General features: G+C 42.6%; 1 protein-coding gene across 1 annotated transcript; it reads left to right on the forward strand.

The window, feature by feature from the left end:
* Nucleotides 1-376: 376 nt before the first annotated feature.
* arhgap25 (Rho GTPase activating protein 25) lies at nucleotides 377-18,027 on the forward strand (the record flags this gene model as incomplete). Its single annotated transcript, XM_080498975.1, has 11 exons — nucleotides 377-440; nucleotides 4,029-4,231; nucleotides 6,012-6,099; nucleotides 7,832-7,945; nucleotides 8,122-8,326; nucleotides 9,826-9,958; nucleotides 10,787-10,860; nucleotides 11,065-11,186; nucleotides 11,369-11,523; nucleotides 15,545-16,065; nucleotides 17,354-18,027. The coding sequence occupies 11 exons, from the start codon at nucleotides 377-379 to the stop codon at nucleotides 17,553-17,555; spliced, it is 1,881 nt and encodes a 626-aa protein (XP_080355101.1). The 3' UTR covers nucleotides 17,556-18,027.
* Between the last annotated feature and the right edge of the window lie 298 nt (nucleotides 18,028-18,325).

Raw genomic sequence — 18,325 nt, forward strand, 5'->3', positions numbered from 1 at the left:
CTCAGAAGACACTGGTGGTTTTTCTTGTGACACCGGTGAGAATTAGTCACTTAAACCTTCTCTCTCTCTCTCTCTCTCTCTCTCTCTCTCTCTACACTGAAGCTCCTCGAAATGAATCAGGCTTGCAACCATCCATGCACCGACTGTTTATCAGAACAAGTATGAACATGGAAGTAAAGGACGCACTGTGAAGAGCAGAAAAAAAGAAGAAGAAAGCTTAACACAGGAAGTAGGAAGTCTGATCTGCACTCTGTTTTTGTGCATCAGTGAGTGTGTGAGTGTGTGTGTGTGTGTGTGTGTGTGTGTGTATTTATCTCTTGAGGGTGTATGTATTATGTGTGTGTGAGGTTATCCACTGACCTGTCGGTTAACAGTCATGTCTCTGAAACTACCTCGCAACTGGGACTTCAGCACCTTCAAGGCAGAGACGGCTCGGATAGGTGAGTTTACAGTTCTGCTGATGCTCTGATATGAACGGAATTTATTGTTGGTACAGTATAAGAGGATGCTGGTGAATACAAAAGAAACTAATAGTGAGTCCAAATCTAGTTTCCCTGGTGTGGCTTCATGAGCACATTGGTGGTTGTGTTGTATGAAGAAGTTGACCAAAGTTGTGTTGAGACCCTTTTTCAACGCAAAACATGGTGTATCTGTTTAATCGTGGTTCCACAGAGCAAAGGTCAACCTCATGATGCTGCCTGCTAATAAATCAGTGCAACACTGTGGCTTGTTACAACATTCCCATAACGGGACGAGTTCAACATGCACACAATGTGCATTTATTCATTTTATCATCTCGTCTCGTCTGCATGGGTACAAAGCTGCCACGTCCTCGGAGCTGAGGACTTGTTTCACCTTCAGATACTTGGTCCAGCGTTGGTGGATCACTGCAGGAGTGATGAAGGTTTTTAGCAGGAAGCTGATGCAAGAGTTTCTTCAGAACCCTGACTGTGACTGCTGGCAAGTGAAGCTGCCAACATACCGTGTGTGTGTGTGTGTGTGTGTGTGTGTGTGTGTGTGTGTATGTGTATGTGTATGTGTGTGTGCAGTCACCCTACATCCTTCCTGAAAGACATGCGGTTAACCTTTCAGGAGAGCATCTGACACCAACTTTTTCAGTACGAGCGTCTCGCTCGTCACTTCATTTGGACTGAAGGATCCTAAAAGCTTCTCTCGGCGAGGATCAGAATGACGCTCGTCTGTCCCTCGCTGAACTGAAGGTTTGAGGAATCCAGAGGTGGCACATATAACAAAGTATTTGTAATTTGGTTCTGCACATGAGCTGTCTGTACTTTACTTTAAGACTTTCATGTCCTACATTTTAGAGTAACTATCACTCCTTTTTCCATTCATCAACAGTGACTTAGTTCCTTGTTCTACATTAATGATGGTCGCATGCCAAAACTTCAAGACCAGAAATCATCAAGTCCAGCTGTTTTATTTCAGTGTCTGGCTTAAAACTTGAAATATGGTCTGTGAATCTGCTAAGAATTAGGATAAAGTCAAAAGTAGAACTACAATAAAGTCTCGATGTGTGTGTATGAACATGTACTGTAGAATCCACCTGTTGTTGTTGTTGTTGTTGTTGTTGCTGTTGCAGATCAGAAACCAATACTATCACTTCTATCACCTTTACCTTGACTCCAATCAGCTACTTTTTATGGTCATTCTCTAAAATGTTTAGTTACTGGCTGTGATCATTTCAACGTTGGAATTGTTCTGGTTTGACAACGTTGCCTTTACAATGAAAAGAACATAGATTTTTGCTTCCTGACACGTCAAACATGGTAGAAGGATGTGAGCAGAGCTGTCGATGTGTTTTATCTGTAATATAATTCCTTTATATCCTCCAAGCACGACCGCTGACGTCCCCTCCCAAAAGATAAAACTCGTTTTCCTGCATATTAAATTGATCCTCCCTGCATGCCTGACTGTGCAAAACAGCTTCCCGCTACCTTATTTATGTAAGTTCCCCTCAATAAGGTTATTTCGGGTTAAAGAGATTTAACTGATTTCATTACAGGTTGTCTGAAGGAGCCATTTTCTTTAGCTTGATCAGACAACGAGAAGCAATTTTCCACGGTACGCTTGTTTGTCATAACATGCAGATTAGCGAGTAATAAAGGTTTGTCATCACGTTTAACGATTGAATATGTGGAAGGACTGACAGTGAGCTGGATTAGTTCTGTACTGAAAGTAAAAGCAAGGAGCCAGAATGGTTTTATAGTTTAGTACAAGAACATCTTGTGAATCAGATGAGTGCTGATGCTGCAGCTTGGTGGATTTTGGACAGACGTCGCTTCAGTCCTTCGCTGGTGTTTGTTTCACGACGACGGCAGAAGGGCGGCAGCAAATCCTTCGATAATGCATTTAAGTTTGAAGACACCAAACTTCTGATGCTTATTGCTTCTGATGGTGGATCGGTGGCGTCCTGGTGAGGGGTTCCTTCTGTGGGCAGTTTGCATGTTTTCCATGCATGTGGGATTCCTGCAGGTAGATTCCTGCGGTTTCCTCCAGAAAGACGCATTTAATGATGACGAGTGGGTCTGAACTGAATATGTGGATAGACTCCGCCCTCACCCATCGTCACCTCCGACGCCCCCCGACCCTAACTTTATCAAGTTGTATAGAAGGATGGATTGTGCATCAGCATGTACATCCATCATTGGAATATGATACTACAGGCCCTTGGAAAACATGGTGTATGATGTCCTCCATTCTTATTTATTTTATATTTTCTGTTGGCTAGTGTCTATTTAGCCCTTTAAGGCCTTTTCTAGGTTTTTGAATAAGGGTGAGGTCTCTTCTTCTCATTTTATATCACTTTTGGTGACGTTGTTGGATTGCTCTGATCTTTTGATTTATTTAGGAGTTATTTTAATTCCAAATTTCTGTGATTATTTGCCTGTTTTTCTTTGTGGTCATCTTGTGACTGTCTGTTGTGGTTTATTTTATTTTAGGGACTCTGTCTCTTGTGACTTATACATTTGCAGTCATTTTGTACATTTTCAGGGTCGCTTTAACCCTTCAGAATCCTTGTAGGGGTCAATTGTATTCATTTTTATTCATGCAAACATTTCTCCAGGTAGACATGTAACGGTGAAGCTGTGCTGTTTCTAGAAGGTCTCCACACAGTCGGTCTTGTTCTGATGTGATGGCGGTCATTGGAGCTCCTCACAGTTTGAAGTAACAGCTCAGGGTGAGGTGTGACATCAGCGTCTGTGTGTGGCCTCGCGGTTCCTCCACAGTGCTTTGGCTCTCCACGAATCACAAGAGGGTGGCTGCTGTCGCACATTCGACCAAAGGGCTCTGGAACTTGTAGGTGGAGACCTTCAAAGTTCACCGGGCCTCCGGCGATGATGCAGCAGCTTCCTGTTTACCCCATCGTGGCCCTTCTTCTTTTCTCCTCTGTCATCTTGCCTAACAAGACACGGAGAATTTAAGAAGAACTGAGAAAAGTGGGCTCAATCTCAATCCAGCCATCTCTGCAGGCCACCACCCTGCGTGCTGCTCCGACCGTCTGCGTCCTACCGCATCGTCTCTGAGCCACGTACACCTCGGCCTCCGTTCTTTCATCCCCGCCATTAAACACAATCACTAAAAGACCCCAAATCAACGTTCGGCCATGGATGAGTTTTAGAATCTAGAAATTAGACTTACCTTCAGTTCAAATGGGGGTCATGTGATATTAAACCTTTGACCTTTTTCCATCCTATTGTGGGCAGAGTGCCATGATTTGGAGAAAAGCAGTCACAGCTGCATTTATGTTCCTTCCGCCGGAAACCGGCCGGCTCAGACCAGCGGTTTCCTTTCAGTATGAAACTGTATAGGTCAGAAGCAAAAATAGGCAGCGGGTCGAGTTCTCCGCCCTGATAGGTGGATGTACTGCCGTGTTAAAAAGAGGAAGTGCACTGCTGCTGCTGCTGAGTATGTCACTGGTCTATTGATATTACTTTGCAGCTCCGGCCGTGACAGTGCAAGTTTTTGCTTCACACTTTTACCAACCTGTTTTCTGCGGTATCTGCCAGCCCGATCCAAGAGCGTGTTCCCTGGAGAGGGAGGCTCCGGGCCGGGCTCGCCGCGCTCCTCCAGGTCCATGGAGAGGCCGCTGAAGGCTGGCTGGCTGAAGAAACAACAGAGGTCCCTGGTGAAGAACTGGCAGCAGCGCTACTTTGTGCTGAGGGGAAGCACCTTGACCTATCACAAAGATGACAAGGAGAGCACTGTGCAGGTGAGACGCTGCTGAGTTGGTGTATTTTACCCCTTCATACTCCTGTAAATCATTTCTATAATGATTCCTAGAAATTACTCTGAAGTAATTAAAATGAGGGATGATTTCCATGTCTTTGTTATGCTCTATGCAGATGATCTACTGCTTTATAATCCTGTCATAAAACTCAATATACAATATTCTGTATCTACATTGCATGGCCATGAAATGTTAGTAATTTAATGTTAGAAGTAACAGGTTACTGAGTGATGTGATACTGATCTTTATACTCAGCAGTACTGACGCTCTGCGGCCGATATGGATAATGCTGCACGCTTCCTGAACATAATCAGTTAAACATCACAACAGATTTCATCTGCTTTTTAAAGTTGATCATTTCTTACGACACAGTAGGTTTACCCAGTCCACATACTAGATGTATAATTCTGCTTCTGAGGTGCTCTGCACTGATCGTCCTTTCTGCTGAGAGGAAACGGATCTTTCCTTAACAGAGTGATTCAAGCCACTATGCAGGGAGACCAGACCTTAGAATCAAGGAGAACAGGGGTCACACTCATGCAGAACATTATTAAACTCATAACAAGAAGTGCATTTTGGTTGACTTATAGCAAACATCCTAGTCAGTGATAGATCCGTAGGTAATGCTATTTAAAGGAGTTTTTCTTACCTTTACCTTGATCGCTGAATCATCCAGCTGTCTGCCGTCATTCTGGGACATTCTGCATTTAAGACTTTCCCAAAACTATTGGCAGGTGTATTTCCAACATGGTGTTGCTCAGGGGACAGGAAGAGGAAAAGCAAAATATCCTAAATAAAATTATCATTAAAAAATGTTTTAAATTAATTTTGTTGTGCTGTTGTGTTGTGTAGGTTAGGTTAGGTTAGGCTAGGCTAGGCTAGGTTTGGCTAGGTTAGGTAAGGTTAGGCTATGCTATAAAAACAAAAACGAAGGATCACAGACCATTGCAAATTACTTTTGTAAAGCTACCATTTCACCTGTGAAATTTCAATAAACAAAATAGGGTAAAAAAAAAACATTTTTTATGTTTATTTATGCAACACCTTCAGGAAAGCAACATTGTGAAGCCTCCTACATGGAACTGTGTTGGTTGTTTGTTTAGATAGATTCCATTTTGGATATATACATTAAAAAAAATAAACTTCTGCTAACTACATTTTTAGAATTGCATACTTCACATGACTAACAAAGCCTTTACATCAGGGGCGTCAAACATAAGGGCTGTGGTTCAAAACAAATCTGACCAAACCACCAAGAAAATTGTAAAATATTCAAAGAAAACATAGATTTCTTTTGTTGTTGTTGTTTTTGAAAAAAAATCTTTAAAGTAGTAGAAACAACACAACACTGATGGGGACGTGGTGGTTTTTATTTACATTTAATAGTAGCTTGCACTAGGACATGTCATTAAAATTGGCTTAATGTTGAAATTCCACAAGTTTTCTGTTATAATTGTTTTTGTTTTGTCAAAATATCAACATTTTAATCACCTGTGGTCTGCAACACAACAAATAAACACTTTAAAGTTTTATTTCAAAGACAATAATGACAATATTTTACCCCCTCAAGATGAAATTGGGCCGTTTGTGGCCCCTGAACTAAAATGCATTTGATACCCCTGATTTACAGTGTACAAGTTCACTGATGTTGATGTAAAATCTTCTCTAAATATAATGGGAGGGTTTGTATACCAGTGGCTAGTTCATGGTTGTAGTTAAAGTTCCTCTCTGTGTCTGTTTGAACTCGTATTTCTTTCTGCAGGGTGTCATCCAGCTACGCTTCAGTAAAGTTAATGAAGTCCCCCAGAGCTCCGATGACCCTGGGAAGTTCCTCTTCGAGATCATACCACGTAAGCATTGAGCAGATTTGTTAAGTCGGTGAGATACGAGAACTTTAGTGGTGCCCTGGGCAACACTGCGACTATTGCTCATAAAGAATGTACAGGGGTCACCACATCAAGTTGCATGATCGCTTTAGTTAGTCTGCATTCCCGACACTTTATGGATCCTTTGGGGACATTATTCCTCTGAACTGAACCCCTCCTGCTGGCAGGTAGCCTCGAATAACTTGGAGCAGCTGCATTGTGATTGGGGGTCCAAAGCCTTGCTCAGCGGCCCAAACATTAGTATTCATGTGAAAACACAACACATAGTGATCAGAGCCACTGAAAACGTTTTGCAAATGTCACCCAAGGTGAAACTTTTTGAAAAGGCTCCTTCTGGAAATGGAAGAAAACCCAACTTTCTGAAAACGTTAATGGTTCTTCTGTGAAGGAGCACACGAAGCTGGACAATAAGAACAATGTTCCCCCAGGGGTTTACAGCTGGCTGAATAATCCCACTTGGTCGTTCGTCCTTAGCAATGTCTGTGTATTCGCTTTGGAATGTTTAGAACGTATTGTTGTCTGTGTGCATGTGTGGGGTTTCATTGCAGAAACAAGCAACAGCACCAGCTAGTGGTCCAACAAGCTAACTACACCTTTTTCAAAACTGCCGGGAAAAAGCGCTACTTTTCTGAAACAGAAACAAAAAAAATGATGTGTTTTCAGTGTAAACAGGTTCTTAAACTCAAAAACGAAATATGGTTTTGACAAGACTTCTAAAGGCACACCAAAAACACTGGGCAACAAAAAAAAGTTTTAATTAACTGATTTAGGACAATTTTTCACAGCTGAATCTGAAAATGATGTCCGTTTCTCTCGATCAGGTCTGGTTTTTACGCAAAGTGGTTTTGAAGAAAGTCTGCTCTTCTGATTGTATAGATGATATTTTTATGTCATTATTGGTTAATTTTTGCTAATATCTCTTACCAGAAATAGGTTTTTGACAAAAAAGTATTTTCCAACCAAAGTGACCAGGTATTTTTCCTTCAATCTGGATGCCAACAACTCGGCAGAGGACTTTGACAAGCTGAGATCACAAACTCGATCATTTAGCTCTTTTTGGGAGAAAGGATGTGGAGCATCATCATTGAGAATCACCTCTTCTTCCTCAGCTACTTGTTCACTGGAGGAATCTTCCTCACGAATGTCGGGAAGTTCTCCAAAGACAGGAACTGGAGTTTCATCGCAGTGAGCCACAGGACAACATGCTGATTCAAGATCAGGATACTTGAAGCTCCTCCCGTTCTTTCTGTTGATCCCAGTCACATCAATAGTACAGATGAAGCAGTCAGTGACATGATTTGTCGGCTCCCTCCAAACCAGACGAATCCCAAACTTCAGACTGATTGAGCAACACAAATGTTATTTTTGGATTCAGCACATCAAAATTGCTCTAAATCAGTTGAAAAAAAAACCCCATACAAATGTTTCAATGGCTGTTGACTGATGTAATTATAGATTTGACAGTGATTCAAAGGCAGTTGAGGAGTTTAATGTCTTCAGTGATTAATCCAAAGGGAGACGATCTAAAAGCTGTTGTCGTTCTTCACTGGTAGTGAAGAGGCCTTTTAATGAGCAGGAGAACAGGATCACTTCTGTGAGTTCAAAGTTTAAAGCGCTTCCCTTCAAAACTCCCTCTGGCAGTCGTCTTGCACGGGGGACAATAGTGAATCTTCCTCCCAAATGGTTCATGTTCTAGGTACAACTGGAGACAGAGAGCGATGCCCGTATGTGTTCATGGCAAACTCCCAGAGCGACCTGGAGGAGTGGGTCCGCACGCTGCGCAGAGTCGTCGGAGTACCAACCAGTGGAGGTTCGTTCAAACCTCACACTTGAAAATCTATTTTTCTATCTGACTGATTAAATTCACAATTTTTCCAACAATGAGGGGAGATTCTGGCCCCGATGTCCATGATCAGCAAGTGAATGAAACCAAAACTGTCGCCAGAAGAACCACACAGTGTTTGTGCTTCTGTTGTGGCTCGGCAGTGTTTGGAAAGAGTCTCGTGGACACGGTGATGTACGAGCAGCGCTCTGGACGCCACATGGTCCCGATCCTGGTGCAGAAGTGTGTGGAGTTCATCAAAGACCACGGGCTGGACGAGGAGGGGATCTTCCGTCTGCCCGGTCAGGACAACGCTGTCAAACAGTTCAGAGACGCCTTCGATGCCGGAGAGAGACCGTCCTTCCCCAGGTGATCCAGTCCCCGGACATTCACACCCTACAGAGGAAACCGTGACAGGAAAGTGTTTTTCGAAGCGTTTCTACAGTGACTCTCAAAAACAACCACTAACAGATGTAAAAGGAGAGAAACACCTAAACCTCAGTTAATCGACAGCATCAGCTTTCATTTTTTTCCCCGAGACAGAGAAGAGTGCGACATTTAAAAGAAAAGTTTCTGTCTGCTGTGAGCTGACGGCGACACCACATCCTGTTCTGACAAGAGGACATCCTTTTTACACAACATCTCAAGTCACCGCTGATTTGAAAACCATCAAACTGTGAACACAGTTCACACAGTTTTCTGTCCCGTCTTTCAGTCGTATTGATCCTGAGGCCAATAACCTCACAACATAAATCCTGCTACACTTCGTCTTCAAGGCCATTATTACACATTTTTCCAGCGTCTGAATACATTTGAGGGTTTAGTGAAGCACTGAAACAATAACAGAGTAAATTAAATGATTACACATGGTGGGGAATGACTGATCCATCCATGCATCGTCTGCATAGAAGAGATCAGCTCAAACATGCAGAGAAACTGAAAATTGCACATTGGCACATTCAGGCGATTTTAGAATCACCCAATAGCTTCAGGCCTCATTTACACGACAGCATTTCAAGTGAAAATGCATTGTTTTTGCATTTTTGTTTCAGTAAAGTTGTGTTTCATTTACACAGTAAAATTTTGTAAACGATGTCCGTTTAAACGGAAATGGCAGAAACACTAAAAACTATGTAGTTTCCATGTCTGGCCACAAGTGGGTGGTCTTCTGCACATGAGAGAACAATACGCTATAATCGGGATACACAGACATTTGGACAGACGATGGAGTCGGATTGCTCTCATGGTTGACTCAACTATACCAGAAACCAGAGAGTGGCGTTTCCTCCTGGTCACACACAGTAGAGCATTTATGAAAAGTTCCACCTCAGGAGCCATTTTCATCAAGTTCCAATTTGGCTCAGAACACCGTTGTCATGTAAACAGACTAACAAAGCGCAGCGGAAGCTTTGCCTATTCACTTGAATCCGTGTGGTATGAACGGGTCCTCAAGCTGTTTTTGGATCACGGAAATATAAAAAACCAAACAAAAAACCTGGAGAATCTGGATAAAAGCCACACATGTACAGGGAGAACAAAGTCAGAAAGGCTTCCAGATGCTAACCACGACACCACAGTGCGAAATACACAATGTACATGAACACAAACACAGAATATCCGTAAAAATCACATCTTGTGTTAGAGTCATTATATTTTACATTCAAATCTTGTGAGGAATAAAACTTTGATCGGGTTGCAGCATTTCTAAAAAACAAAATCTGGCATCACTCCAAGTATTCCAGATTCAATTTTAACACACACGTCTGTACATTTTTTGAAGGACTTAATTTAAAGACCAGAAGTGCGGTTTTTCTTTTTGTGAGAACGGAGCTTCTGCTGAGTCATGAGTCCCTGCCTGCCGTCCACAGCGACACAGACGTCCACACGGTGGCGTCGCTGCTCAAACTGTACCTGAGGGAGCTGCCTGAGCCGGTGGTGCCCTGGACGCAGTACCAAGACTTCCTGGACTGCACCACCCTGCTGGACACCAGTAAGGAGGAGGTGAGCTCACTTCAAGAAAAAAAAACAAAAAAAAGGCATTATGTCCGAGTCGAAAAACGCCCGTCAGTGGAAATGAACCATCGACACGACAGGGACCAATTAGAGTTAATGAGAGTCAAGTTGTCTTTCAACACAGTCACGGCACAGACGTTGCTACATTTCTTTCTTGGACCCCCTGCGGACCCCCTCAGTCAGAGGTCAGAGGTCAGAGGTCAGAGGTCAGAGGTCGTCTTCCTTTATGACCCACAGAGCAATTTGACCACTTTCACCCATTTAAAATGTGTCTGCAGCCACACGACATGTTCAAGCTTTCATATGAGTATTATATAGTTATAAATATATACAGTACATAAACTATAGCTATTGTTGCATTATTTGATGACAATTTAAAAATGTTTATTTAATAATTTTTCATTTATTTCAGCATTTGTAGCTTTTTTTTCTAAATACAGTAAATGCATTTATTTTAAAATATATTTGGTGGATTCAGCAGTTTTGGACATTTAGGTTATTTTAGCAATTTTAGCTTTTTTTTATTTATTTTTATTTTTTTGTCATTTGAGTTATTTGAGGACGAGTTTACACGACAGTGTGCTTGGGGCCACTGGAAACTCAACTTAAAAAAAAAAGGTTCCCAAGGTGGAACTATTAGAAAACAGTCCTGGAACACTGTGGAGACGGGAGGAAGTTCAACCTCTCTGAAATGCTCATGCTAAATGTGCATTCTGCTTTTTAATCCCCCCAAAAATATGTAACTGGGGAAGCATTAGTGTGCTCCCTCTGCTCGGGTATTTCCAGTAAACATTCTAGTCAATTTTGTCTTTTCAGGGCTGGCAAAAGTTGGAGAAACAAATCGCTCTTCTTCCGAGGGTCAACTACAACCTTCTTAGTTATGTGTGCCGGTGAGTCCAGACTGCATCTCATCTTCTTCTGGGATTATTGACGATTTTTCATCCTTCTAGGGTCATTTTGTTCCTCCTTGTTGTTGATTCTATTTGTACTTTTCTGTCGGAACATATTGAATATTTGTGATAGCTTTCTGACTGTGCTGGAATCTCAAACACATTTCCAGGAGTGTTGAACTGATCTCAGCTTCCCGTTGTCAGCTTCTTGTTCGAGGTGCAGCAGCAGGCCAGCGTGAACAAAATGAATGTGGAGAACCTGGCGACTGTGATGGGGATCAACCTGCTGAAACCTCAGATAGAAGACCCCATCACTGTCATGAAAGGTGCGTCCAAACACTTCTCACTAGACTAACATGCACCATCATGGAAGCTTCTTTGTTTCAATCAAGCAGCTGCAGGAAGGTTCCTCTTATTGAAGCTGTTCGAAGAGAAAACAGATTTAGGGGAAAACATCTACAAGCCACATTTTCATCTGTATATATTTAGAATGTTTGTGTCTTCACAGCGACGCCTCAGATCCAGAAGCTGATGACGGTGATGATCCGGCAGCACGAGGCTCTGTTCCCTCTCTCCAAAGACGTGTTTCCTGCCTCTCCCTCGACCAAAGCGGAGAGCCAGAAGAACGCCCCGCGGAGATTCGTGGGCTGGGAGTCTGCCGAGGTAACCATGGCGGGAAACATGTTCTCCTCCTGCAGGCGGCGGCCACCAGATGTTTTATCACCGACTCAGGCCTCAGCCACACAATGTTTTTCAGTGAAAACGAAAAACTCCAGTTGTGTTTTGGGTGTTTGTTTGCACAACGGTGCTCGTAGCCACTGAAAACACAACTTTTTGAAAAGGTTTCGACTCGATCTCCGTGGAAACGGGGAAAGTGAAACTTTTAGAAAATGCTTGTGCTCTGCTGTCTCCTTGAAGACGATGGAAACGCTGCTACTGCACACACACACACACACACACACACACACACACACACACACACACACACACACACACACACACACACACACACACACACACACACACACACACACACACACACACACACACACACTACTGATGGAGCACATAGTTGTTGTACACGCCCAAGTAGATAAACAATAATACCAACGTTTTCCTCCAGTGTCCAGACTCCCAGTCCATCTTCTCCTGGACCTGGTAGTTTTATTTTGACAGTCACCATAAAAACAATCCAACTTGGTCGTTTCTCTGTTGCGTGCGTGTGTGTGTGTGTGTGTGTGTGCGTGCGTGCTTGCTTGCGTGCGTGCGTGCGTGCGTGCGTGCGTGCGTGCGTGCGTGCGTGCGTGCGTGTGTGTGGTTTTATTACAAAAACAACCAACAGCACCTACTAGTGGACCAACATAAAAACTCGATCGTTATCAGCATTTCTGTGTAAACGGGCATAATTTTCACAACATTGCTGTGGAAATGCAAAACCTTTTCTGAAACAAAAGTGTGATGTTATTTCACTTGAAACGTCGTGTAAACAAGGTCTTAAAAAGACATAAACCTTCCAGGCAGCCTGTATGTATTTGTTGATAAAATCTCAACTTCCTCCACTTTGTTGATATCTGCCTTTTAGAGATAACATTTCTATATTCATCACTCAATATCGAGGAAACCTTTACTTTTGTATGGTGGGTTGGACAAGGCGATGGTTGCAGAGGGTGATTGGATGTTATTAGCACAGAAATACTAACTGAATCAATCAAGATGCATCATGTCTCAAGAGGTGTTGGTAGAAACATTTTCATTTTTTTTTTTAAAGGACTCAGACAAACTGTTTCCCATTTTCTGTTCACACGTTGAGCTCTATTTATATACTTACCGGTACGGATTTTCTCAAATAATGAGACAGACGCTAAACTTACTGTTGGTATTCTATTTTTACTCGCGGCTCTGAAAGCGTTGATACAGCGAGCAACAACACAACCTGAGACCTGAGCTGCGGTATCGCGATGCAGCCATGATAGTTACCGACTTGCAGAGAGAACGAGCCTCAAAACCACCGTCAGGGTGAGTTTGTAAAAACACCCATAATGCAGCAGGAGAAGTTTTGTCACTTCACTGTATTTTGCAACAGAAAGTTTCATGAAAAGTGCATTTATGTTGAGATTTAGTCGTTTCCTGGAGTTACCAGAGGCGTCACAACGGGGTAGGCAACACAGGCAATTGCCTAGGGCCCCGAGCTAAAGGGGCCCCCGAGGAACGGCTGACAGTCAATTTCAATGACAAAATAATGTAACTGCTTTAGAAGCTGCAACGACAGCGCATCAGAAATCCCCCACATGGGGCCCTTTCAGAGTAGTCACTGGCTAGTTTCCAGTAGGGGGCCCCTGACAGACGGCAGATATCAGCGACAATTGAAACCTCTGGACACATGTCGATGACACATCGGGAACCCCCCTAATGGGCCCCACCACTACCCTGCATCAACACATTGAATAAATGAAGTGCACAAACCTCTCAGGGAACATAAAACGAAAAGAAAAGAAACACAAAAAACGTGATGTTGGTAAGTGAGAGTGTGTCAGCTGTGTGTTACATCATAAAAAAGTTAGTCCCTGTAATCCCAGACACTTTGTCCCAAACTCCCAGTCATCCACCAAACACCAGAAAAGTTAACTGCACATTTAAGTCTGTGTAAAGTGAATTCATAAAATGTGTATATATGTATATATATTATATTGTATATGTATATGTATATATGAATCACTCAAATTTGACAGTAGCAACACACTTCTGTGGTTTGACAAACTTAGAGCACATATTTATTCTTACTTTACACCAGTTTTAACAGCTTTATTTTAAGAAGTAGTCCAGTATGTCATAGGTCTTGTTGTTGTTCCAGGAGAGGCTCACAGGACCAGCACTGGTTTCCATAGAGACAGATGTTCAGAGGTCCTGAGAAATGGAATTTAACGTGGCTGCATTTGCAGAAGCCAAGGCCTGCAAGCAGCAGTTTTAAGGAAAAAACACTGCACTGCAAGTGGACTATAGATATAAGACCAAGGTGTCACAATTCTTACTTTCCGCTTCAATTCCTTGTTTTTATGTTGTTGTTTTTTTTGTTGCTTGGTTGCATTTTTATCATACTTAAAATGTTGCACTTTTCAGTTGTTTGTTTTTCTGACATTTAGATATTGTGTGTAAAGTTTGAAATATTTATCTTCTATGTTAAGTATTTAACCAAGTATTTCTTTACTGACATGTCATCCTGGACTTCATTCATCATTATTCCGGGGTCCGGGAGAACACATAGTCCTTCTTGCCCCGGACCCCAGGGGGTCTAGAAATGCCCCAGGTAGTAATTGTTTGGTTTTTGAGAAATATCGCTGTTTTGCACTACAACAAAGAAAAGTTTAAATTGAAGGTTAATATGGAATGACTTTATAGATAAAATGGGGCTGTATGCATGTGGCCCCTGAACTAAAGTGATTTTGACACCCTGATTTAATACGAATCCTGCTAGTTTACTAAAAATAATAATTTTTGTGTTTATGCTTTTCATTACTGCCCATTGAGTAATGAAGGTATCAATCAGTAAGGTTATGGTTGTATTGAAAATATTTTCAGTTATTATTGATTAAAATGAAACATTGAAATCTCAGTTTATTTCAGTTTATAATTTCTTCTCTGGGAAACTGGTGAGACAAGATGAAGACTGAGAAAGAAAATGTCTCCTCGTGAGTTGTGTGTTAGACAGAATATATTTTCAGATTTATCTTGTCGTCTTTCCGTAATATTTTATCTTGGGTTTATTTTTACACTTCAAACCGTTTATCTGATTCAAACATTGCTCAGAAATCCATGTTATCTATTTAAAACAGATCTTTTTTTTTGTTTTATTTTCTACTCTTTAAAACCAGAGAGCTTTCCCTGAATAGACTACGTTTTATTTCTTTAATTAATGGATTCAATTTAATTTACTTTCTACATATCAAATTAACAAATAATGATGACAAAATTGAAACAACACTGAGAAATTAGAATGTTTTTCCCCAAAAAGTCTGTGTCTTTTTATTATTATTACAAAGTATATATATATATATATATATATATATATATATATATATATATATATATACACACACACACACACACACACTGCGGCTGCATCGTAATATTCTGTACTGATCTTTCCTCTTCATCAGACTCACAGTTTTGATGAATGTTTGACAAGTGTCAAACAGAAAAAAAAGGTTATTTCAATGATGGGGAAGATGAAACAAACAAGGAACCAAATTGCAATCCTGTTTTTCGCATCAAGTCCCGGACCTCCTGCAGGAGGAGTGAGGGATGTTTAGGAGTGAGGTTTTGGTTGATGAACTGTGCTTTTCTTTCCATCCTTGACTTGACGGGTTTCATTTTCAAAAGGTGAAGCAGCACAACTCCGACTGTGCCTCAGCCTCTCTGTGCTTTTCATTCCATGTGTTAGTTTAAGTGGATGAGACCGTACATGTTAATAAACAAGCTGGATATGCTGGATTTAGCGCAGGCCTAATATCCATCCATTGTCCCACATGAAACCATACAAGGTTACGAACATATAAAAACAATATGGTAAAACAAAGACAAGGATGATAAAATAATTCTTCCTAAAAACCTGCTATGAAGTGTAAATATTAAAGTGCCCACTCAGCAGTCTGACCTCGGTTTTTGTTTTTGATGTCTTTTCTTTCAGATGGGTGACACTTCTCTGTCGGAGTCCCCTGAAGAGGAGGAGGACACTGACAGTCCAGGCCCAGACAGAGGGAAGTTCATTCCTCAAACCCCCCCATCCCCTTCGTCAGTCGACTGGTCGGCCAGCCCCCGCAAGCGCACCCAGACCCTCCCCACCTTCAACTGCCCCCTCACCGGGATGGCGGCCAAGGCCGAGGCCATCAACAGGTGGAGCCGCATCCAGGAGAGCGTGGAGGAGAAGGGCGGGACTTTCTCAGAGGACATTTTCAAAATCCTGGACCTGAGGAGCCCGGGCTCGTTTTTCAGGGGGTCTCAAGGAACCAAGAGCCTGAAAGAGGAGGAGGATGGATTCGTGACGCAAAGAGGAAGTGACAGTACGTGTTGCTCTTCCAGCGCCGGCTCGCAGAGAGCCCACAGTGACTCGCAGCCTGCCCAGGCAGCGTCGCTTCACAGGACGGCGAGCGGCTCAGGTCGGCCGGTCAACAGCCAATCAGACGGGAAGAAAGACGAGCTGGTAGAAAGGTGAGACCAACACCCTCATCGACACCACACACACTCAATGAGACAGTTCTTTTCTCTGAGGTCAAATGACCCCACAGGGTTTTTTTCACTGTTGACTGATGTAAAAGGTCGAGGAGTGACCTCACTAGTTACTAGTGACTAGTTACTATGGTCTGTAACCCTTGTTGTATTGGTGCGATGAGGCTGAGCAGTCAGGACGGAGTCACTCCGTCACCTCACCTCACGTTACTAATCACGTTAGTTGGTGGAAACTAGAATGAGTTCAGGCAGGTCTTCCTGTTTTTAAAAACGTTTTTTTCCTGTTTGTCTTTTGACCCAGTTTGAGATGTTGACTCACTTGTTTTAAATCAGTTTGAATCTCTATTTAAACTCCATGTAATTCTTTGGTGTCTTTTATTTGTTCTGGTGTGTGCTGGAGATGTTTTCAGGTGCTTTTTATCCTCAAAAGTATTAGTTTTTGAAAGAAAAATTAATCTCAAGAAGAGAAAGAGGCAGTAACAAAAAAGGGATGAGCTGAATGGTAAATAGAATTCATTTATAAATGGCCGTTCCACCACTTTACAGTTTGAATCACTACTGCCGCCCAGATACATAGACCCATAGTCGTATGAGTAAATGAATGCATCACAGTTGTTTATACAGATGAATGCTGGAGTGACAGTCAGACATGCTGCTGTCAGAGTGGTGAATTACTTTGGGATGAAGAAGGTGCTCCTCCTCGAGTCAACAGGAGTTTGGTGAAATAGTAGCATGAGGTAGTTATAGAGCTCCTCCTTATAGATGAAAAAGGCTTTGGATGATGCTGATGCAAGAGGCAGCAGCTCTGAGACCGTCCAACATGTTCAGAAGGAGCAACAAGCACATTGCGACTTCAATAATTGATCAACTTTGAAGTCTTCCGATAAAAATAGAAGTTGCTACATTATAACAGTGGTGTTAAAGTGACATCCTCCTTTAGAACCGTCAAACTTAGATCATAACCAGGTTTTGAAAATACATTATGAATAAATATTTGTAACTCGAGCTGCTCAAAGTCTGCCAGCATCGAGTTACAGCCAAACCTTCCCTCCAGAAACTAAAACAATTTGATTTGCACGTTGAACAAATGCAACGTGCTCCGACAAAGTGTTAACATGTTTCTATAGTGAGAACCACCTGGAGATAATTGATTCCAGAGAAGCCAAAGGAGAAAGGTCAAGACCTGCTTGTTCCCTCCAGCGACCCCCCCCATGACCAGTCGGTCCTTCTGTTTTTCATTCTACATCTGAAGCCTGTGTGTGTTTCACAGCCTGCGGAAGGACAACAAGGAGCTGAAGGCCACCGTGGTGGAGCTGCAGTCTGCGCTGGAGGCAGAGCGCCGCCGCGCCGCCGCCCTGGAGATCTGCCTGAAGAACGCCGAGCGCAGCAGGGACGAGGCCCAGAGACGGAACCAGGAGCCACAAAGAGACGTTCAGCAGTTTGTCACCAGAGAAAAACCAGCGCCCAACTAAAGGTGCTTCTCTGACTCACTGATACGGGAACCTTTTACTGTCACATCAGCACCCGATGGAAGGTTGTTTAGTCCTGGACATAAATTATTGGCTCAGTTGTACGTGTGTCTTAAAAATGGTCTGTAAGGAAGAAATATCACACACCATGATTGGCTTGAGAGACTTTAAAAACAAGGGTGGAATCATTTCACTGTGGATGAGCTGCTTGGTTCGGCTTTGCGATCGTTCAGGATGGAGAGAAAATCACACCTGAAGTGACTAAATTACATACATTGACCACCAGATGGATACCAGCAGTGTTCAAGACCTTTGATCAGAATAAATAGGAGACTTCCAGAGAAGGTCACTGCAACCTGCACTGGCTTGGCTGGTCTGGAACACTTTGCCGTGCAAATTCTGGTTTCCAACACTCAAGGTCCAGAATCGACCCGACGCAGCTCCAGGCAGGACAAAACCTGGAAAGACAAGAGTATTTTAATAACAGTGGACAATAGTCTGCAAATACTGTGTGTCAGTGATGAATCAATAAATCTGCAGACATTTGCAAGTGTGTTTTCCTTTTCCTCCACACATTTCCTGGATCAAGTTGTGCAATTTCTGTCTTTATCGGGAGACAATCAGCAGATTACATAACAAAGCAACAAGCTGTCTTGATGTGCGACACGAAGCAACGCTGGTCGACGTTCTCTCTCGGAACCAACACCAGAGGTTGTGGTGGAGGTTCCACCAACCATCCTCCTTCCATCTCATTAACAGGGGCTTTGCACAGG

This window comes from Blennius ocellaris (genome assembly GCF_963422515.1).
Source record: "Blennius ocellaris genome assembly, chromosome: 7".
NCBI lineage: Eukaryota > Metazoa > Chordata > Actinopteri > Blenniiformes > Blenniidae > Blennius > Blennius ocellaris.